This window comes from Pseudorca crassidens, chromosome 15 (genome assembly GCF_039906515.1).
Source record: "Pseudorca crassidens isolate mPseCra1 chromosome 15, mPseCra1.hap1, whole genome shotgun sequence".
NCBI classification, from domain to species: Eukaryota; Metazoa; Chordata; class Mammalia; order Artiodactyla; family Delphinidae; genus Pseudorca; species Pseudorca crassidens.
This window is the reverse complement of record NC_090310.1, coordinates 60928932-60952214: the sequence shown is the minus strand read 5'-3', so window position 1 is coordinate 60952214 and position 23283 is coordinate 60928932. Positions and strand designations below refer to the sequence as shown.

At 51.4% G+C, this 23283-nt stretch overlaps 1 protein-coding gene across 4 annotated transcripts in view; it reads left to right on the top strand.

The window, feature by feature from the left end:
- The window catches only part of LOC137207631 (tyrosine-protein phosphatase non-receptor type substrate 1-like), a 43244-nt gene that overhangs the window by 6460 nt on the left and 13501 nt on the right, over window positions 1–23283 (top strand). For all 4 annotated transcript variants that reach the window (XM_067707687.1, XM_067707689.1, XM_067707686.1 and 1 more), the window contains exons 3-6: window positions 12849–13202; window positions 19231–19551; window positions 20133–20462; window positions 22271–22381. In XM_067707687.1, coding sequence (XP_067563788.1) covers window positions 12849–13202; window positions 19231–19551; window positions 20133–20462; window positions 22271–22381 — 1116 coding nt within the window. The remainder of the gene's footprint in view (window positions 1–12848; window positions 13203–19230; window positions 19552–20132; window positions 20463–22270; window positions 22382–23283) is intronic.

The window sequence follows — 23283 nt, the reverse complement described above, 5'->3', positions numbered from 1 at the left end:
TAGGCGTCACCTCGCCCTGACAGGTAGAAACACTGAGGCCCTGGGGTACTGGCGTCCTGCCCTCTTGGCACTCCTCGCATATTTCTGTCAATCAGTGTATCCTTCTGGGAGGCAGAGGCGGCGGGTGTTCCCAAGATGTGTTTCTGTCCCGTACTGAAGAAGGAATCATCTGTTTTCACAACTGAAACTGCTTTTCTGTTAACTTGGGCGTTCCTGGGACAGGTCTTTTGATGGAGCCCTCCGCAAGGTGGATTTTCCCTGCCAGGTGTCCTGCCAGGCCCTCGGTCCAGAGAGATGCAGAACAGCTGAGGTGGAAGCTGGCCATTCTACAGAATTGGTTCTTTGTGTCTGTGAGATTTCCTGGCACGTCCGACTGGGGGCGCAGAGTGTGAGATGGCTGCAGAGTAAGCCAGGAGCTGAGGGAGATCAGGTGCCCAGATCAGGGGGAGTTTGGAAGCCAGGAGTGAGGGATGAGCCTTTAGGCTAGGGGCCCGGAGCCGGAGCATGTGGGTGACGATGCCACGGTGGGTTCTAGTGCCCTCATTCTTCAGAGCCCACATTGTCCTCCAGAAGTGGCGGCCCATGCTGGAAAAAAGTAGTGCATGGTGTGCTAGGGACTAGCTGAGCTGTGAATGTGTGCTGCCTCTTCCTTATCTTTTTATTTTGGAAAATTTCAAACGTTTGCGAGATGAGGAATGGTGTGAGGAACCCCAGCTTCAACAGTCATCGGCCATTCATGTTTCACCTGCCCCTCATTTTTCTGGGGGTGGGGGGAGGAGGGAGGATTGTAAAGCAAATGGTAGACATCAGGCATCATTTCATCCATCAATGCTTGGATGTGTGCCATTGTCTACTCCTTACAGTGAGCCAAAAAGCATAGAATCCTTCATCCCCATTTTATGGGTAAGGAAACTGAGATTCCCCAAAGCTGAGTTGGACTCCTCCCAAGGCCACATAACCAGTGAGAGTTAAATAAAGCTGGATCCAAGGCTTGGTTTACTCAACCATTTTTCTGTCCTTATTATGGTCATTTTAATCACAAATATTCATTCAACAAATATTTTTGAGCATCTATGTGCCAGAGGTGGCTCTAGGTGCTAGGGATACAACTGCAAACAGACAAAAATACCTGCTCTCATGGCACTGACACTAGTGAGGAAGGAAAAACAGACCCAAGTAAACATTATGTCAGGTGGAGACAAGTGCCGTGAAGAGAACTAAAGCAGGTCGAGGGAATAGAAGGTTGAGTGGGGAGAGAGGGAGGGCATCTCTGAGGAGCAGAAGCCTGCATAAAACTGAGGGAGCAACCATGAGAATATCAGGGGAAGAGCAGGCCACACAGAAGGAGAAGCAAGTGCAAAGGCCCTGAGGCTGGGATGGGTTAACTGTGTTCCGGGAATAGCCAGTGAGTCTGGACTTAAGGGAGATAGGCAGTAGGGGAGTTAGGAGAGGTCAGGGCCAGACCAAGTAGGATCTGGTTCACTGAGCACTTGACATTGAACATGTGAGGTCATGTGGTATGATCACTACTCTGTACATCATCTCATTTAATTCTCACCACACAGTTCTGTAAGATGGGAACTGTTATTATACCATTGGACATATGAAGAAAGAGAGATTCAGAGAGGTGAAGTGACTTGCCTAAGGTCTTATAAGTGCAGAGGTAGGATTTGCGCTCAGACAGCTTATAAGTGCAGAGGTAGGATTTGCGCTCAGACCACTAAACACTGTAGTATCCTCATCACTGCTTTCCTGTTTTCACTCTTACCCCCTCCAGTTTCTTTACCCATAGCAGCTGGAGTGAATCAAATCCTCTTTGTCCTTCTCCAAACTTTTCAGTGGTTCCCACTCTGCCCTTAGAATAAAATCAAACTCCTTACAATGATCCATGAGACATGGCATTTTCTGGACCACATCCATCTCTCCAGCCCCAACCAGTACCACACTTGCCTTCCTCCATGGGCTTCAGCCACAGCAGTCTTCTTTCTGGCCTTCATATGCACCAGCTGCTTTCCTACCCCAGGGCTTTTGCACTTGCTGTTCTCTCCTATTGGAACACCTTCCTTGGTCTTTGCATTTTTCAGGTTTCAGTTGCAATCTCACCTCCTCGGAGATGCCTTTTACAACTGCCCCATTCTAAAAGTGGTTCTGCTTGTTATTCTCTATCGTGGCACCAAATTCGTTTGCACTCCTAACCATTTCTATATTTGTTTAATTATTTCAGCCCTGTCTCTCCCACTAGAATATAAGCTACATGAGAGTAGGAACTATGTCTTATTCACTGCTGGGCCTCCTGGGACCTTACACAGGGCCTGGTAACAGTAGGCAGATTAATACATATTGGTTGAATGAAGAAAGACACTCATTTTAAAAAGGGAGCTCAGAGCCATGAGGTCACACAGGCAGTAACCCTGGTTGGAAAGCAAACCTGTGCTCTAACCATTACACAGTCCTACCTCTGTAACGGGGGCCATGACCACACTGCAAATCCCTGCCTATCATGCTGAAATAGGGATCCCTAAAATATCAGGAAGCACAAAATATCAGTGCCAGCTGGGATGGAGGTAGGGGCCCAGAAACCCTGGGATTGGTACTTAAACTCTGGCTATATAGAACAGCTTGCCCCAGTGTAGACACCCTGGTGAACGAGCAGGCAAACCATGAAACATGACACAGTTCGTGCTACGCCCTTTTGGCCTTGATTTGGTTTGGAGGGCCTGACTCGGTGCCAGCCTCCCCCAGTGGGTCCTTCATTGCACAAGGCTGTGTGGTGCAGTGGGTGAAGTTGTGGGTGGAGTCAGACTGCTCCGCAGCCCTGTGACCTTGGCCAAGTGGCTGTACCTCTCTGAGCCTCAGTCTTGCCCTCTGTGAAGTGGGGGTGATGACAGCCTGTGTTGCCGGGTCCCTGCGGAGGCTGGTGAAGCCTGTCGTGCTCCTGATAATACCCGTGCTCAATGCTCATTAACCATCATTACTATTACTGTTATCTCTGTGTGGTCACCATTTTATGGTTGGAGCTCTACAGAGCAGGTGGAGGTCCTGCTCCATCACTTACCAGCCAGGACTTGGAACTCACTACACTGCCCCTCTGGGCCTCAGTTTCCCCTTCTGTGAAGTGGAGGCTCAGCTTGGCTGCTCTCCTGCTGGTCCCTTCCAGCTCAGATGCTCCAGCCAGGATGCCTCTCTCACCCTTCATCTTGATGGTACCCCAGACCCCCTCTCTAGCAGGGGAGGCAGTGGAGAGGTACCCACTTTGGGGCACATTCCTGAGTGAATCCAGCATGTGCTACTTCTTGGCTGTGTGCTCTGGAGCAGGTGTCTTGCCCTGCTCTGAGCCTCAGTTTCCTCATCTGTAAAACGGAAATGCTACCACTCTTTCCTCCTGCACAGGGACTGTTGAGGGTTAAGGGAATTAAGAGCTGTGGAAAGTGCTTTTGTGAACTGCAAAAAGCACTATAAAAGGCATCAGCGGATAGTGTCAGCTTGGGGAAAAATCTTGTCCGGAGACTGTCTGCTGTGGGCAGCAGAGTGTGCTGAAACCTTGGCAAATGTCATTTAATAAATGTGCGTTCCTTTTAAGGGGGCCGTTATCTCAGCTGGGAAAACGTGTGTGCGTCCTTGATAGCCTGAGAATCCAGAGTCCTGAGCCAGAGGGGACCCAGTCACAGGGCGAAGAGATTGCACGTGACTGACCTCAGTGTTTTGAGTCCTGCCTCTCAGGTCTCAGCTTCCTTACCTGTAGGAAGGGGCTGGTGACAACAGCACTTGCTTCACTAGGCCGTCATGACAGTTAAATAAATGAGGGCTCCCTGTTATGTGACCTCATCCACACGTTGTACCCATGAGGCCGTGGCCGGGCAGCACCAGGGCCTGTCCTAGAGTAACATCTGGGCCTGGAGGTTGGAAGGACACCCTGGGTGCTCAGCCTCTCCAAGCCTCACTTCCGGTCCTCAGCTTCTCCCTCTGCAAAATGGGGAGGTGGGAAGGAGGTCCTTAGGTTGTCAAGGAAGTGGATGGTGGGTGTTAGTGCCCCTGCATGCTCTCCCAGCCTCACCTGGCCCCCACCAGGCCTGGCGAATATGAAGGGTGCTTACAGCACACACGTATCCATAGTTCTTTCCCTGCTGCTTTGCAAAGAGGGCTGCGCTGCGAGCATTTCTTCATTGCCTCCAGATCCCGTCCAAACCTAGCAAATGCTCACCAGGGCTCTGACCCTCCCCGCCCCCCCGGCCTCCCGCCAACAGCGCATATAGCCTGCCCACAGGTCCAGCTCCAAGGGGTCTTGTGCAGACATTGGGGCAGAGCTAGTTCTGCCTCAGAGAGAATCCTTAGCTTCTCAGGCTTAAGGCTGGGATCCTCTGTCATCCTCTTCATCCTTAAATATCCACTGCATGGTGACACGGCCCTGCACGAGTGCTTCCTCTGTGCCAGGAGCAGCACTGAGCTCTTTACACACATTAGCCTGTTTCATCCTAGAAGAGCCCTAGTGTTATTATTATTATTATCATCATCATCATTCTCATTCTACAGATGAGAAACCAGAAGTCCAAAGGGGTTAAGACACTTCCTGTGGTCTCATGAGTGGCAGAGTTAGAATCCAAACCAGAACATGCATTCAACAAATGCCAGGCACTGGTATAAACCTGAAGGAAACTGCAGGGAACAAAACTAAATCCCTCTCAGAGGGCTTATAAGTAAATCTAGGGTAGGGAGATAGATGCTGATGAAACTGACAAATGCTTGTCATATGTCAGGTGATATGTATTGTAGATACAGGGTGATATGTGTTGTAGAAAAATAAAGCAGAGCAAGGGACATCAAGGGGGGTAGTGTTTTATATACCACGCCAAGGAAGGCCTCTTAGGCCAGAAGGAGGTGAGGCACCCAACATGCAGATATCTATGGGATGAGAGTGCCAGGCAGAGAGAATGGCAAGTGCAAAGGCCCTGAGGTGCGTAGAGAATCTGGCATGGTTGAGAGCAAGACTGCAGGGCCCTGGGGGCCACCGCAAGGATCCCGGGCCTCACTCTGAGTACAGTGAAGGGTGCAGGAGGGTTTTGCACAAAGGAATGATGTTACCTTAGGTTTTAGAGGCTCCTCTGGCTACAGGGAGGATACATGTTACACAGAGGTGAGGTGGAGCAGGGAAGCCGGTTTGGAAGCTGAGATGAGGATCTAGGTGAGGGACGGTGGTGCAGTAGAGGTGGTAGGGAGAGGTCAGAGTCTGGCCAGATCTTGGAAGGTGAGGCAGCAAGCTCTGCTAATAGTTGGCTGTGGGTCAGGAGAAAGATGCGAGTCGAGGAAACGTACAGATCTCAGGCCAGCTCTTCCAACCACTGAACATTTGGCCTTGGGGAGAGAGACGATGGTACCCCCTTGTTTACAGGTGAGAAAGTGGAGGCTTGAAGAAAAGTGACTCTACCAAGTCACTCCACTAGGGCTGACATATAAAGGTCTTCTGGCCCCAGAGCCCAAGCTATGGACTATCCTGGCACCTTAGGAGTTTACCTGCTGCATGGAAGGGGCTACCAGTGTCTGCCCTTTCCCTGCAAGGGAATGGACAGTACCCAGTTCTCTGAGTTGCTTGGAGTGGGGGTGAAGGAGAAAGTACCCTGGGCCCACTGGGCCCTCCCCCACTTTATTCACAAGGCCATGTGTATCCTCTTTTGTGCTGGTTCCAAGGCAGGTGCTAGTTTCCACCGCAGAACCTGGGGCATCTCCGCCCAATGGGTACCAGTAGACTGCTCCCAGTGATGACCTGCTGTTCAGATGGTAACTGAAGCCATCCTTTCAGGTGCTAGGTTAGCCCAGTCCCTAGCCCTTCCCCAGCTTGCTCACAGCCATTGAGCATGTCCCAAAGACTGTGCCCTGGTCCCTGAATTGTGGCAAGCCCTTTTCTCTCCTCCTCACCTTTGTGCAGAGGAAGAAAAGTTCCACCTTCTTGAGTGCCTTCCCTTCTCCCCAGCCTCTGTCAGCTTTCAAGATGCAGCTCAGGGACCACCACCTCCAGGATGTCTTCTCAGATCTCACCCATCTTCCAATACCGTATCCCCAAGCCTCTTCTTGCTCACTGATCACCCTGCACATGATCATTGCCTGTGTCCGGGACTCTGCCCCGCAGTGGTGGGGATCCGTCTTACTTGGCTCTGTGTCCTGTGGCATCTAGGACAGGGCCTAGCCATAGAGTGAGGTTTGAAAGGGCATGAATGAATCGTTCTGACTCCAGAGGAAAACCAGTGCCCCAAGCTCCCCAAATGGGAACTGCAGAGTCTACACAGCCATCACCCATGCAGCCCCCTCCTGAATGCATCCTGGGGACCGTCTGCCCCACCCAGGGTCATGAGCTTCAGCAGGGCATTTCCAGGCTGGCTTCTTTACCACTGTGCCCTACGGCTAGCACCCAGTCAGTAGGTGCTCAGTAAAGGTTTGAGTCTCTGGTCAAGGGCAGGACCCTGTGCCGGGGCCATGCAGCACTTTCCCACCAGGAGCCAGATTTGAGGGAAGCATCTCCCCTGCCCTCCTTCCTCTCTCACCACCCTGTATGTGCCAGGCATGTTCACCACTGGGTACACTCACACACTTGGGTGCATGGACACACGGTGTACACAGACAGTGGTCTCCACACACGCTGGGCCCCTGCTCCCCAGCACTTAAAGCACACACACCCTCACGTTCACACTCATGTATACACCATTTCCATCGCACACGTGCCCTCCCTGCGCGCGTGCGCGCACACACACACACACACTTGTGCGCACATCCCGCTCCTATCCTCCCCTACCCACACACATATTCTATGCACCCACATGCTCACACCCCTCCCCGATATCTGTCTGTTCACACCTTAGGTGCAGACAGACCCTCTCATGCCACCAACAGGTTCACACCCACATTCAGATACTCTCCTGGGCACAGTTCATGCCCTCCTCCTGCCCCTGGTCCCTGGTCCTCTTCTGACACACTTCTGAGCTGCACCAGAGCACGTTCCTGCACATACGAGCATCTTGTGCACATGCCCACCCATGCACATGTGTGTGAACACTTGTTCTTGGCGCACTTGTGCACTCGTGTACCCGCTCCTGCATCTGCCCTCTTTCACTCCTGTGTGCATACTCCCATCCACACTCCTGCACTACACACTCTCGTACAGAGACATCAGAGATACCAAAGGCAGCACCTGATGAGGTGCTGCTGTGTTGGGGGGATAAACCAGCAGCCCCCTGAGGATGGCCGAAAACGATCGAGGTCAGGAAAGGGGGATGCTGAGCTGTCCCAGCTGTGGGGGCCGCGGTGGATGCCATCTTGGGATGCTGAGCCCTGGGCACTGCCAGACCTCCGGCCATAGCCTCCCAAGCCCCAGGCTCCTTGAGTTTGTGGAAATCTGAGGCGTAACCTCCAGCCTGTCCCCAAGACCCCTGCCCTGGTGACCCACTGCTTCCAGGAGCAGGCAGGCTCCCATGCAAGTGCCAGTGAGCACCCATCAGGGAAAGGCTGGCTCTTGGGAAATGTGCATTTCAGCTTTGCCTCTGCATCTTTATGAAGCAGGAGGAATCACACCCAGAGATCACAGTGGCCCTGTTTCCCTCACGGCAAGTTTCAGTTCTAAGTTGATTTGTTTGTTCCATTAGAAAAGCACCCATGCTTATTTTTTCACTTCTGATGAAATTGTTTTCATCTTTTCTTTTTTGTTTTTTTTTTGCGGTACGCGGGCCTCTAACTGCTGTGGCCTCTCCCATTGCGGAGCACAGGCTCCGGACGCGCAGGCTCAGCAGCCGTGACTCACGGGCCCAGCCCCTCCGCGGCATGTGGGATCTTCCCAGACCGGGGCACGAACCCTTGTCCCCTGCATCGGCAGGCAGACTCTCAATCACTGCGCCACCAGGGAAGCCCTCATCTTTTCTTAATCTCAAAAACTACACATGATTGTTGTACAAAAAAAAAATCAAATATTTTTCCAAGTCCAATGGTCAGGTTTCAGTCCCCATCTTATTTCATCTCTCGCACCCTCCTTGGCCTATTCGTGGAGGACAAAGTGGGCGCGGTGGGAGGAAGCAGGTCATGGGGAGGGGGCAGGAGATGGGGTCAGAGGTGCCAGCAGGAGTCCCTGTCTAAAGGGTTGAGGCTCAGTCCAAATGTAGCATTGGAGTTGTTTCTTTAAAGTCTATCTTGTCTGCTCGTGTGCAAGCCCCATGAGGCCAGGACACAGCCGTTCTGCAGCCCTGAGCTGAGGGCCTGGCTCACAGCAGATCCTGGTAATTCATCACTGTCCAGCCATGCTGTGAGCTCCCTGCATCCTGTGGACAGAGTTCCTCGTACAACAAGTACACGGGGCAGTTCCACCCACTGTGCTGACTTCTTCCATTAGATAACTTACGTGTTTTATTTCATTGCTTAATATTCTTCCAAAAGCAACAAATGTTCACTACAAAAAAGAGAGAGACTTCAATATATTATTTGCTATAAAATAGAAAATATGCCTATCCCCGTGTCCACCCTGGTCCACGCTGGTCCCATTTCCCAGTCGTAACTTACCTCAACATTGTGATGTTAATCATTCTAGGCCTTTTCTCTAGACAATTAGATCAGTCAGTCTGCAGATGTTTATTGAGCATCTATTCTGCGCCAAGCACTGTATTTTCTTATTACCAAATGGGATACTGTAAATATTCTTTAATAGGCATCCAGTTTAGAAAATCTGAAAATACCCAAAATAGAAGGAAAAAAAGGAAAAACCCATTAGATTCATGATCCAAAGAGATTCATGATCCAAAGAGAGTTGTGTTTTATAGCTTTGTATTGTACCTTGCAGTTGTTTATTTATACGTAGTTTTAGTTTACAATGCCATGATCATACTGAAAGCAGTTTTCCTGCTTTTTCATTGCACAAGTAACACAAACAGAAGACGTAAAAGCAAAATCCCTTGGAAGTCTACTACTCACAGTTAATTACTACTAATCTTTAATGTCAGATATACATTTTTTTCAAAACTAGAAGTTTGGGATCACACTGAAAACATCACTCAGGAACTGACTCTGATCTTGTAGTCTATTTCTGTGTCCATAATTATAATCCTTACATGTAGGCTTGGTCATCATGTGAGTTCATCATCAGGGGATCAGCAGCCTCCTTTTCTTGGAAATTAGAATATTTCCAATTTTTTATTTTTATAACAACACCTGAATGAATGAAGCAAAATGTTTGCGCATATCCTTAGTAACCTGAGTATGATTTTACATATTTATTCACTCATATTTTAACAACATCAGAACGTTGATCACAGTTATCTTTGATGGTATTCTATGAGATTATTATTTTCCTTTTATACTTTTTTGTTTTCTCTAAATGCTTTGCAATAAACAGATTTTATTTGCTAACCACAGTATCATTTAAAATTATGCCATGCAAAAATTTCCAGACTGCTACAGTTTCACAGTGATGGTTTTTTATGGCTGCCTGTAATTCCATCTAGTGGACAGGCTACTGTTCACTTAACCTTCCTCTGTCATTGGCCACTTGGGTTTTTTCCCAACTTTTTCAAGATCATTACATGGGAACCCCACTCCATATCCGGGGTCATGTCCTCATGGAACAGCCCAGCAAGGGCTGGAGAACAGGTTTCACACCTGTGGTACCTCCTGCCACACTGCTTTCCCAAAAGGATGCGCCACTCTCCACTCCCACCAGCATCATGTGACGATGCCCAGCTGCCCTCCTCTCCCAGAGACAGTTCAGGCTGCTAAACCATCGCTTTCTCTGCCAGGAGGGCAGGAGAGAGCGGGAAATGGGTTTGTCAGTGATGCCAGCGCGATGACCCCAGGCCCAGAACCGCGGGAGTGATTTTTAACAAGGCCGATTCCCAGAACAGAACCTGCCGAGAAAAAGAAAAGCAAGCAAGCGAGGGAACGACTCTGCTGGAAACACACACACACAAGCAGATTAAAATAATATTTGGCACTTCTGTCGCACTTTTAAAATTCTTCAAACGCTTTATAAACACTAGCTAATTAATTAAGCCTCCTAAATCTGGCTGCAGTTGGTAGAGAGAGCTTGAGAGGAGCTAAAAAAGGCGGGGCGGGGGGGGCGGCCCCACACAACTCCAGATTTTATTGTGGCCTCCTGGCTGTGACTGCAGGCCTCCGGCTGCACAAGAATAGCCCTGCCCCAGCCGCAGGCCTGGCTCCGCACCTCCTCTTCTGCTCCCGCCTCCCTCGCCAGCTGCTGCCTCACAGCCCTGTGCGGTGGTATTGATAAGGATAATAATAACCACCATTGACGGCGTGTCTATGGGCCAGGCACAGTCCCGGGCTCCAGGCTCGCCATCTCCCAGACCTGCCTGTGACAGCCCCTTTAACAGATGAAGAAAGAGCCTCAGGGAGAGGATTTGCCCAGGAGCAAGTGAAATCCCTCCTTCCTTCATTAATGCGTTCATTCAACGTGTATTTATCAAGGGCCCGGTGTGTGCCAGGCAGTGTTCTAGGTAGGGGGCTGGAAACACTTCCTTGTGGATCCTTCGTCCTGCTTGGGGGGAACATGACAGTCCAGAGAAAATCAAGTATGTAATAATGTATCTGTGGTAATAATGGGAACAGAAACTAAAGTTTAACCAGCACCTGTGCTGCAGGCACTTATGTCCAGCTGTGTCCTCATGACTGTCTCGGGGGTGTGGGTGCCAGTACCCCACTTCGTGGGTGACGGAGTGGAGGCCCAGGGAGGGCGGGTGCTGAACTGGCTGAGGGTGGACCGTGCTCTCACGCAAGCCTGCTGGCCCCAGCGCCCGTGCTTCCTGCCGGTGGCGTTTCTAGTCCAGTCTCCAGTGTAGACGCAGCCCTTCGGGGATGGTCCTGCTGGGTGCTCGTGGCAGCTCTTGATGCTGCCCGGGATCTCCCGAGGTCCCTGCCTGCCCCTGTGGGCCTCCTCCGTGTGCCTCTCACACACCTGGTCAACAGTTCTACCCCAAGCCCCTGTCCTCTGCAGACAGCGGTTTCTTCCCTGCACCATGAGGGTCAGGCTGTCCTCAGGCTGCCACTCTGCATTTTCACTCACTGGCCATGAGAAACGGGCAATCCCTGGCATGGGAGTCAGGGCTGGGACCACAGGAAGGGGATGAGAGGCCTGTCCCGAGGCCCCGGGCTTACCTGCAGTGAAGGAGTCTGTGGCTGGGTAAATTCACAAGGTCTCTCTCCAGCTCAGCCGGAGGTGAGGGGCTGCTCGGGGCATCACTGCAACCCTGTCCAATGTACAAGGCAAGGTGGCCTCGGTCAGGACAGGACAGGGTCACATCAAGGGGCAGTGGAGCAACCAGGCAGAGACCAGTTGGCCCATCTGCACCTCTGCCAGGCTGCTGCCACTCCGTGTCTCTGTCTTATTCTCTCTTTCCCCCCGCCTCCTTCTCAGTCTCTCACTCCATCTCTGTCTGTCTGCCCCTCCCTCTGCCCGTCTCTGTGGTTCTCTCTCTGTCTCTCTGTGTGTGTGTATGTGTGTGTTTCTCCAAGGTCTTCATGATCTGTCCTTTCTGCCCACCCCACACCTTGTTCAGAATCAAGGCCCTGGCTGCACCTCACTCCAAGCATCTACAGCACCTCTCACAGCATCTTCACCAGGCCTGTCCATCTTCCTCCTGTGTCCCCCTCCCTCCCAACCTCCTCTACTGGGAGTCCCTGTTCATGTGCCCCAGTCCTCTCCAATTTGGGGCTCGGGTCCCTCCCCACCGCCAGCCTCTAGGACCCCTTCCAGCTGTCCAGCCTGGGAGCCCTGGAGGCCCAACCTGGGTCCAGCCCCTGTGTGTCCCAGCACCCAGCCTGGGCCTGGCCTGAAGGAGCATCAGCGAGATCTGGTGGGAGTGAAGTTTGAGCAGCTGACCCTCCTCATTTATTCATTGTGTGATGACAGTAGCTTTCCCTGTGCCCAGCTTGGTGCTAAGTGACTTCTGCGTGTGATCTCATTTTCTTTTCAGAACACGCAGAGACCTGAGGGTGGTCTACCCATCTTGTAGATGAGGAAACTGATACTAAAGCAATGCATAATCAGGTCATGGGTGAATAAAAAGTGAGCCAGGTCTCAAACCAGTTCAGATGGCTCCAAAGACCAGACCCTTCTTTTTGACACTGTCCTGGCCTAGGCATGTTGTTTGTTCCTACCAGAGATCCATGGAGAGGGGCCCATAGTAACTGACAGATAAGGAGACTGAGGCTCAGAGGGCAGTAAAGGGACCTGCCCAAACTAAAGGTATCAAGCAATATCAAGTGTGCAGTTGTCGAGCGTACTCACAGGCCTCCCTGTGGGATCTTCACGGTCGCCTGAGTGATAGCCAAGGTCACACAGCAATAAGCCTTGAGCCGGGACTCACACCCAAGTCCTTGTACTTCACAAGTCCACGGCCCGGACAAGCCCCAACTGCTGAGTACTTTTCCAGGGCCTGCTTCCTGAGCCAGACCCAAAACAGAATCTAAACTCCTTATGGAGCCCCCCCGCACACCATGCTGCCACCTACCTCTGAGCCTTTGCCCAGGCTGCTCCCCCTCTCAGGAACACTGTGCCCCTTTCTTTATTCCTGGTAAATTCAGATTTGAATTGAGAGCCCAGTTCTGACTTGCAGAGCAGGCTCAAGTACTCAAACCTACTCGCTGCCACATCATTTAAGCTCTCTGTGCCTCACTTTCCTCTCTTGTATTAGGGTCTCACGTTACAGGCTCGTTGTGCAGGTTGCATGTGATACACGTGCAAGGTGCTGGGTTCAGGTGTGGCTCATGGTGCACTAAGTCAATGAAAACTGTTGTTGATAAACACTTGAGAAAACCTACAGGATCACCTAAGGATGAATAAGTAACTGGATTGTGTTTCCCTCCAGGAGTGGCAGGTGAGGACGAGCTGCAGGTGATTCAGCCTGACGGGTCAGTTTCAGTTGCAGCAGGAGAGACGGCCACTCTGCGCTGCGACGTGACCTCCCTGTTCCCCGTGGGGCCCGTCAAGTGGTTCAGGGGCACAGGGCCAGGCCGGGAGTTAATCTACAGTCTCAAAGGAGACCCCTTCTCTCGAGTAACAACTGTTGCAGATACTACAAGGAGAAACAACATGGACTTTTCCATCCGCATCAGTAACATCACGCCAGCAGACACCGGTATGTACTACTGTGTGAAGTTCAAGAGAGGAAGCCCTGACGTGGAGGTTAAGTCTGGACCAGGCACTCATCTCACTGTGAGTGGTGAGTATGGCCTGGGTCTCTTTTGTCCCCCTGGTCTGTGACAACAAGTCAACAAGAATGCCCTCCATCCTTTGAGAAAAAAGAAAAAAAAGAAGGATCAAGTGCAGCAGTGGGTGTTTATATCATGATCTGATTTCACTCCCTTCTACAGATCAGGGAGACTGAGGCCTGCAGAGGTTGTGCTACTTGCTAAAGGCCCCACAACTGGTAAAGCTGGGAAAAGTCTGGAGCCCCAGTCTGCCTGGCTCCACAGCCCTTGCCTTTTCCATCCCATCTAGCCCTTTTGTTCCAGGGCTGAGGGAACTGAAGGTCTGAGCGACTTGCCCCGTCACAGCCCAGGTATCACCTCTTGCCTCCAGAGAGTGCTCCCCTCAATGTGGCTGAGTCTTCTCTTTATTCAGCACCTATTGAGCACCTACTGTGTGCCAGGCCCTGCTCCAGATGTTGTGGAAGCAGCAGTGAACAAAACAGACAAGGCTCTTCTCCCGTGGAACTTATGTTCTCTCCCCTTCCAAAGAGAAGTCTATTCAGGGCAGGGTTTCTTTATTTCCTCTTCAGAAACATCGCACTGAGAAGAAATTCCTAGAGGCATAGGTTCAGTGTTTACTCTGATGGCCCGGGCTAGAGGAGATGCCCAGAGGTTGGGTGTTTCCTGAGGGTCTGTTGGGAAAACCCTCCTGTGATTCAGGGACCGACTCACAGAGTCAGTGAAGGCTCCCAGCAGAGCTGGGTCATCTCAGAATGTCCCTCCCCAGGGAAGAGGTTCCCCATGTGGGTGACTTAGGGGCTGCCCCATTGAGGTAGCAAAGGTGCTCATTTAGAGTTTTCTCGCAAGGACCCTGGATCCTCTTCCTAACTCCTGAATCCTGGACTGTGACACAGGGAGGACCTTATACACCATCCAGTGCAACCCACAACATACACATGGGGAGCCTGAGGCCAAGACGTGACAGGGACCTAGACCACAGTCACATGGTCAGTGAGGGAATCCTTCCAGAACCCAATCTGATTCCAGGCCAGACTCCTTCCTGCACCACCATTGGAACTGGTTTCATGGAAGAGCCTGGCACATAGAGGGGACAAGGTTGAAGCTCCTTGAATTAACCATTGAACAGGGAACCTTTACATAGGTTTCCCCAAGGTTCAGAATGCCCCTCACATTCAGGCCCTGAGGCCCGAGGTGACTGGGAACCTCTCCCTATTTTTAGCCACAAATCCCTCATCCCATATCAGCACCTGGAGCTGCCCAGTGTTTCAGCAGCTGCAAAGCACTCAGCATATGGAGACAGCGTCTGTCAGTCTTTTGTTGACAAATATCAAGTTGTTCCCAAACTTAGGATATTAGAACAGCACTGCAGTGGATAATCTTGTCCTGCATCACTGTACTCAAGTGGGAGATGCCTGCTGGAGGTGGCATTGCTAGATCATGGACTATGTGTATTTTAATTCGTGTGGATATTGCCAAATTTCCCTCCTAGATGTGGTAGCAATCGAATCTCCCCATTACCCCTGGACGTAGGGAAGGCACCTTTATCCTGACTTTGCAGCTCTTACTAAACTTCCCAGCTGGTGGTTCCCTTGCTCAGCCAATCACAGCTAGTAAGTGGCTCCACTGCCACTCAGATCTGCTGCCTCCCAGGAGGCTGTTCGTCCTCGTCCCCAGGCCGCCTGCCCAGAGGATTCCCTGGATGAGAAGGGAGCGAGGGGAGGGGACGAGGGAACAGCAGCCTGACAGACGCTGACTCTTCCTCATGGCCTTTTCTCCCTATAACCAGTGCTCAGAAGGAAGGGCTGTCTGTTTTCCCTTCTACAGATAAGGACACTGAGGCTCAGAAAGGGATGTGGCTGGTGAGCAGGTAGGGGAGCCAAGACTGAACCCCCAGCGTCCTGACTCACACCCTGCTCTCTGTACCCCCACTGTGCTTGTCAAAGTGTAGAGAAAGCTTCAACCCTCTCCTATAAAATCCTGTATTGTTCTGTTCTTCAGTAATAACTATGAGAAGAAGTCCCGTGTGAGAGGCAGGACTACCTTTACAACCAGATCAGACAGATACTACAGTGTCTTGTGATGTCCTGAACATGTTCCTAAAAGACACACTTAAAAGCACCAGGAATCTTTTTTCCACCATTGTTGCGATCTTGCTTCTTCACTAGGCCTCATGGGGGAGCAACTCCGGGAAGTGCAGCGTGGACAGCACAGAGAGGGGCCAGTGCAGTCCCAGCAGCACCATGAACGCCCATTCCTGGCTCTGCAGGCCGAGGATGAGGAGGGGGAGGTGCTCCCTAGAGGGCGCTGGGGGCCCCGCGTGAGCAAGAGTTCATATTCTAGACTCAGGTGTCAGGGGCCCATGTCTTCCCTGTTGCTACAGGGTCCCCAGGCCTGGGCACTCAGAGGCCACTCCTCCCGGTACTTGCTTGAAGTCAAGAATCTCAGAGGGAAAAGGGGAGGGTGGTGGTCAGTGTGGGGCTTGTGAAGGTGGGGCGCCTGCTCTGCTGATGGCCATGAAAGCTTGGATGTGACAGGAAACACTTCTGGGACACAGTGGGCGGGTGAGGAGACAGTCCCTTAATTTCTCTCAGCCTCAGTTTTCTCATCTGTAAAATTGTGATCATCATGGTCTCCTTTCAGTAGAATTGGAAGGATTTGAGGTGCTCTGTCTAAATCACCAGCACAGAGTAGGGGCCCCCCAGTCGAGGTGTTTTTTCAAGGCTGTGACCCAGTTCCCTGTACTGGGCCCCATTTCCTCACATGTAGAAAGAGGATAATCACACAGCTTTTGCATTATGTCCTGAGGGTACAACGACCTGGTGACAGGACAGCCCCTCAGGGAGCGATGGTGCTGGCCTCCCAGGCTGTGTGATCTTGGGCATATCTCAGTTCCCTCTAGTCCTCAGTTTCCCCATCTGTGCAATGGTGGTAATCACGCTGCCTTTCAGGGGTCTGTGATGACTGAAGAGGATCTAGGAAGCCCTGGATGGAGTGGGTTGGGTGTCACTGAGCTCAGTGCACAGCAGTTGAGAGCCTGGGCCGAGCCCCCCTGCCTGGGCCTCCATCCCAGCTCTGCCCCGTCCCGGCTGTGGGACCTCTGACAAGTCCCTCCCCACACTGGGGCTCAGTGTCCTCGTCCATCAGTGACAGCACCGCCCCTGCAGAGCTGCTGCAGGGACTGAATGAAGGATACATGTCAAGAGCTTAGAGCAGAGCCTGGCACCCGGAACGTGTTCCACCAACGTGAGCTCTGATGTGCTGAAGCCAGAGGACCTCGGATGGGTCACTTTCCCTCCAGGACTAAGTACAACTGGAGTTGGGGTGGGGCTGGGTGCCTTCCAACCTCAGCTGCTCATTTGAATCACCTGGGAGACAGTGAAGAGCTCCCGTGACCCTATCCCCACCCTAGAAATTCTGATTTAATTGGCCAGATGTGGGCCTGGGCAGGTGAGTGTTTTAACTCCTGCAGAGGATGCTGGTGCCCAGCCAGGACAGAGGAGCCCTGATCTACATGTTCTCTGAGGTCACAGAGGGAAGGCTGTGGTTTTTCCCTGACAAAGGTGGGTCCCCCGTGGTGCCTGAGTTGTAAGAACACTTCTTCCGGGTGTGGGTGCTTCAGAATAGTCCAGGACAGTGACAGCTCTTAGGAGGCCCAAAGAAGTCAGCCTGAGTGGAGAGGCAGAGACATCTCCCCGGTGAACTCATCTGGGCTGAGAGGGGCTTCCTGTGCACTCAGACCACCCTGTTCAGACCCGAGCTTCATCTCTGGGGAAACTTTCCCATATTTTAAACACGTGTGTGTGTGTGTGTGTGTGTAAACAGGTGCTAGAATCCCTGTAGACCCTCTCTGCTCAGCCCAGAGCCCTCCTGTCAGTACACCACAGTGACACTGACCAAGTCTAACGTGTTCCCTCCTTTCAAAATGCTTCCAGCTTCTGTAAAGGGCTGGCCTGCAGGAAAATGCCTATGATCCCTTGTGTGTTTTGAAAGCCGGTTCCCCCAAATTTTTCCCTGAGGGGATTATTTTTAAAAAGAGGGAGAGAATCATAATTTGGTGGTTTCCTGCTCCTCTATTCATGTGGATTTTTCATGGCAACTGCAGGGAACAAGATTTGAGACTTTCCTTGTTTTTTCCATAATACTTTTGTTTTGCCTTCTTACTTAGAGAATAAATACATAGTTTCAGACCTAGGAATGACCAGATCTTATGATTAAGATGTTATTGTATTATTGATTAAGCAACTATATGCGAGGCTCTGTGTTTTACATACATCCTCACTCATCTTACCGAGTGGTGCTTTATCCACTTTGTCTAGAATCAGACACTGAGGCTTAAGTAAAGATCAGAGACCCTAAAATCAGTCAGTCTTGTGTGCAGTGAGATGAGCTCTGACCTTTCCTCGCTGGGTGCCCTTGGCCAGCTGCATCCTCCCTGAGCCTCATCCCATAAATGGGGCCACTCTTGAGCTTCCCTCTCAGGACTGATGTGGGGAATGAGAGAGCTGAGGTTCCTAGAGGAATCAGCCCAGCACCAGGCTCCCCAAAACTCTCTGTAAGTGCTAACTGATCACAGTGTCTGCTCCCTTTACTTATGTCCAGGATGCTGGTGTTTCTATGACTTGATTTATTCAAGTAACACCTCCTTACTATGTCCTCAAAATGTCTGATGAGTTTTAGGAAGCAGGTTAAATATTTACAAATGCAAATATTTATAATAGTTGCTGTCTGCCAACTTTTACAGGAGGTGTTACGTAATAACGAACAATTTGGAGACACCCTAGAGGACCCTTCTACAGGGAGAAACTGCCCTCACTTTTTTTTATATATATAAATTTATTTATTTATTTATGGCTGTGCTGGGTCTTCGTTTCTGTGCGAGGGCTTTCTCTAGTTGCGGCGAGCGGGGCCCACTCTTCATCGCGGTGTGCAGGCCTCTCACTATCGCGGCCTCTCTTGTTGCAGAGCACAGGCTCCAGACGCGCAAGCTCAGTAGTTGTGGCTCATGGGCCTAGCTGCTCCGCGGCATGTGGTATCTTCCCGGCCCAGGGCTCGAACCCGTGTCCCCTGCATTGGCAGGCGGATTCTTAACCACTGCGCCACTAGGGAAGCCCCTACCCTCACTTTTGATTTGCTGATTTGTGTACATTTTCAGGACACAAGAGGTGCTTCTGCTGCTTCATAGGCCTGTGTCTATGTCTCTTCTGATTTAATAACAATTAAGAAATTAACCGCCTTTGGTTTCTTAGCACTCAATGATCTTTGTTTCAACCTAAAACTGACCCAGGAGAGGAACCCAGATTCGAAAAACATCCCTTTGCTCCCTTCCTTTCAAATTCAAGGATTGGCACATTAGTCCTACTGGAATATTTGTGGAAAGAATGAAAACTATGCAGTAAATTCATAGATACCTGAAGGGATATAAATACAGTCTGGGTTAAAGAGGGATCTGTGTTTGTTTAATTTTGAGAATCATCTTGTGTTTTACTCATAGCAAAAATGCTCCCACTGCCTGATTTAACCCTCACTGCAGCCCGGGAAGGGTAATGCCTGCTGTCCCCTTTCACAGACGAGGAGCTGGGAGGTGCCATGGCCACAGCTCTCGTTGGACGGTCAGCCTGGCTCAGCTTCCATGTGGTCCCGCTATGACCCCGCTTCCCCTGCATTTACTTCTGTGAACACTTCTCCGAACTTACCTAAGTTTTCCAGGGGGAGCCCAGCTAGGAACAGTTAATAGGAGAGTGAGACCAATCGGTACTTTTGTTCCTTTGCCCAAACTGGTGGGAAATCACCTGGCAGATGTAAGAAGGTGGACTTTGAACTCAGGCCTGGAATTCGATGTCAGCCCTGCCCCTGACTCAGAGTCACCTCTGGGAACCTGTGTGTCTCCTCTGTCAGATGAGGATGATGACACTGCCCTCCCAGAACTATTTGAGGAATTTAAAACATAATATGTGTGGTGGTTCTTAACTGCGTCACATTTTCATCATTAGTGATGATAATTACAATCATGTTCATCATTTATAAATGTTCCTTTTGTAGCCAAACCCTCTCCTCCTGTGGTATCAGGACCCACAGTGAGGGTCACACCTGAGCAGACAGTGAGCTTCACCTGCAAATCCCACGGGTTCTCCCCCAGAAACATCTCCCTGAAATGGTTCAAAAATGGCAATGAGCTCTCAGCCTCCCAGACCGACGTGGAACCGGAGGGAAACAACGTTTCCTACAGCATCTCCAGCACAACCAAGGTGGTGCTGGCCCCGGGGGATGTTCGCTCCCAGGTCATCTGCGAGGTGACCCACATCACCCTGCAGGGAGACCCTCCTCTTCGTGGGACAGCCAACTTGTCTGAGACCATCCGAGGTAGAAGCCCCTCACGCCAGCCTAAGCCCGCACCTGCCCTCAAGGCCCCAGCCCCTTCCTCCTCCCTGCTTTTTGCTCCAGGCCTCAAATTGCCTGGAATCTACTTCCTGACAGTCCTGCCCCATCACCAGGCTCCTAGATGAGCTGGTCACTAACTACCGTTTTAACGGCAGCTGCCAGGTGGACACCCATCACGTGCCAAGCACTGTGCTGAGTAGTTTCCTTTACTTAATAGTTTCTCCAACTACTGAGCACCTACTATAAGCCAGGCCCCTATGTGCTTGGCGATCTCATATATTTTGCTGCAGTTATTATATTCCAACTGCATGCCAGGGGCTGTGCTTGTAGATGACACACATCATTAACCTACTAGGAGCCCAGTCCTCGAGCACCTACTGTGCGCCCTGCAGTGTGCTTATGATTTCATTTCTATGCAAAGACACCCCCGGTGTCTGAGCGCCTGCTGCATGCCTGGCTCTGTCCTCTAGTGACTCCCTTGCTGTGCTGGAAGCTGTTATCCAGCCCCTCTCCTGTGACCTGCTGGTTCCATAAGGTCAGAACTTCTGCCTATGCTGTTTCAGTTCCGCCTACCTTGACGATTACCCAACACCCCAAGGTGGGGAACCAGGTGAATGTCACCTGCCAGGTGAACAAGTTCTACCCCCAGCGCCTACAGCTGACCTGGTTGGAGAACGGAAATGTGTCCCGAATGGACATGGCCTCGACCCTCATAGAGAACAAGGACGGGACCTTTAACCAGACGAGCTCGCTCCTGGTGAACTCATCTGCCCACAGGGAGGCTGTGCTGCTCACCTGCCAGGTGGAGCATGACGGACAGCCGGCGATCACCAAAAACCACACCCTGGAGGCCTCTGCTCCCCAGAAGAACCAGGATGCAGATGAACGTATTGGTGAGGCCTCTACTCCAACTGACCCAGTTCTTTACCTTTTTTATTTAATATGAAAGGTAGTAATTCATGCTTATTATAGAACAATCTAGAAGTGAATAGATGTAAAGTAGAACTTTAGAGTGAGTTCCCGCCCCCAAACCCCACACCCCCAAGAGTGACCACTTGTTAGAATTTGGTATATTCTTTACAGATCTTTTGACGTAAATATCCATGAAAGAAAGAAAGTAGGGAAGGAGAGAGATCGTCCAGTCCATAGCGTCCTACCTCTTGCTTTCTTTCACTAACAATAATTGTTTTCACCATTCCATGTCTGCCCTCCTCCCTCCGGCTTGCTCTTTCTTACCTGGGCCTTGTCTCCCTGGCTGCCATCGCAAGGGTGCCCCACTGGGAGTAGGGATGGGGGCTTCAGGGTGTCTGTGGCTTATCGCAAGTAAAATCAGTGCTGCACTGAATGTCCTTGTACATATTCTGTTACATGCACAGCTATTTCTGTGGGACGATTCCCAGGGAACATTTCTAGGCCCATTTAAGGTGATGGTGATGCTGCCACCCTTCTGGGAGAGTGAAAGGTGTCAGCCCCCATCCAACCTGTTGTCGATGTGTCTCCCTTCTTTCTTCAAAACGGCAGCACCTAGTTGGCGTTTTGGTACCACTGTGGAATATTCCATCACCTGTACGCTTGTATGTAGCGACCCTTTGAATGGATTAGAATAGAGTCCATTTCCTTGCTTCGTGCATCCTTGAAGGAAACAGCTCTAAAGAAGCCTTGGGCCTGTCACGGTGCCCTTTGGTGCCACCAGTGGCTGGTTTTCACAGGATGAGCCCTGCCCCTGGAGACAGGTTGTGTGGATCCACTCCGCCTGTCACAGTCTTGCTGGGGAGCTTGGACAAGTCAGTGCCTGTCTCTGGGCTGCTCTGCCTGCTTCTGGCAATGTTGAGGGAGGTGACTCTGGTGATCCCCCAGCTTTGAGTCTCAGCTGCTAGGACCATAGCTGTCGCAGCATTATAGCTTCAGTGCTGGGTATGCAGTAGACACTCAGGAAATACTTTTAGAAAGAATGAAAGAGTGAATTAGCTGGTTGATGTGCGAGCTTAGTTTAGTTAGTGAGGTAATCCTCAGAGCTATCCAATGAGGTAGAGATTACTATTGGCCTCAGTAACATAAGCCAGTGTGTGAGGGGGGCTTAAATGACCTGCTCAAGGTCACACCACAGAGGGCAATGATTTGAACCCACGTGTCTGAGACCTGCTCCTGGCCTCCCACTGTGCCCTCATGTGGGGTCCCCTGCCTGTGCCCGGCGCCACCCCTGCCCTGTCTCCGTGTCCCATGTCCTGGGCTCAGCACTCCTAGGCCCAGGCCCTGGGCACGGACCAGGGCACAGTCTCGGGGCTCTGCATGTCCAGACGCACGTCCAGCACTCCTCGCCACCCCTGCCCCCTGCGCTGTGTGATGCCCCAGCTATGATTAGGAGCTCGCTGTGTGGCCGCCCCACGGCTCACTTAGATGAGGAGGAACATATGTCTGTTCCTCGGGAGGGAGATTCCCACCCATGCCCTGCAGCTGGGCCTCTCCGAGGCTGACGGCAGCGTTTCCCCCCTGTTACCTCAGCACGGTTTTTGCACTGCCAGTGGGTAACCCATGAGGGGAGGTGTGTGCAGACCCATGGACGTGCCCATGTGGCCTGAAATGTCTGAGCCAGTTGTTTTCCGTTAATGAAGCCTGCCTCGTGGTGAATAGGGGCAGTGGGTTTTCCTTTTTTTTTGTTTTAAATTTTTCTACAAGAAGCCTCTATTTTGTGTGGTCCTAGACAAGGCTGACAACTGGAACAGTATCTTCATCGTGGTGGGCGTAGTGTGTGCCCTGCTGGTGGCCCTGATGATCGCCGCCCTCTACCTCCTCCGAATCAGACAGAAGAAAGGTGGGTGCATCTCTCAGTTCCTCCTCATGAGTTTGCCCCTGGGCTGTCCTTCCCAGAGGGGGAGACCTCATGCAGTTTAAGCCATAAAGATGTCCAGTTACTCCCGGTAACAAGAAGTCCAAAGGTAACAGTGCCATGGCTGTGTGGGCCCTTCACCAGGCTGGAATCTGGGGGGGTCAGCACCCCCGCAGCCATCACTGCTCCAGGCCTCACATCCTCATGGGACCACTACCAAGGTGGCAAGCAGGGAGATGCCAGGGTGGCAAGAGGGCCTCAGGGAGGAAACAGTGTTTCCCAGGAGCCCCGGGCAGACTTCTGCTTTCCCCTTACCTGTCCAGGTTACATGCCCGGCACCCTGGCAGGAGGCTAGAAGGGAGTGGGGATAATACCACAACTTACTTCTGAGGCCGTTGGGAGGATTAAATGGCTGACTGTGGGTACAATGTTAGTAAGATGCCCAGCACACAGCAAGTGCTCAATAAATGTTAACTCCTGTCGTCAGTATTGTACATGAGCTGGAAACGTGAGCCACCTCCCTGGAAAGCTCCCTTCGCTGTGGCAAGGTGTGTGGCCTTGGACTGCAGCAGGAGGTATAAGTTCAAATCCAGGACATCGTCCCCTTGTTTGCATGCTCATGCATGTGCGTGGGCAAGCACATGTGTGTGTGTGTGTGTGTGTGTGTGTGTGTGTGTAGTTGTTGCTGTAGCCAGGCCTCTGACTCTAGAGTCAGAAAAACTAGGGTTCCAGACCCTTGTTTTACGCTCTAAACAATTTGGCCTCCATTTCCTCACCTGTAAAATGGGTGTGGCAGTGCCTGCCTTGGAGGCTAGTTATGAAACAAATAAGCTCATGTGAAACAGCAGCTCTGACACATTCTCAGACCTAAAAGGATACATGTTCTC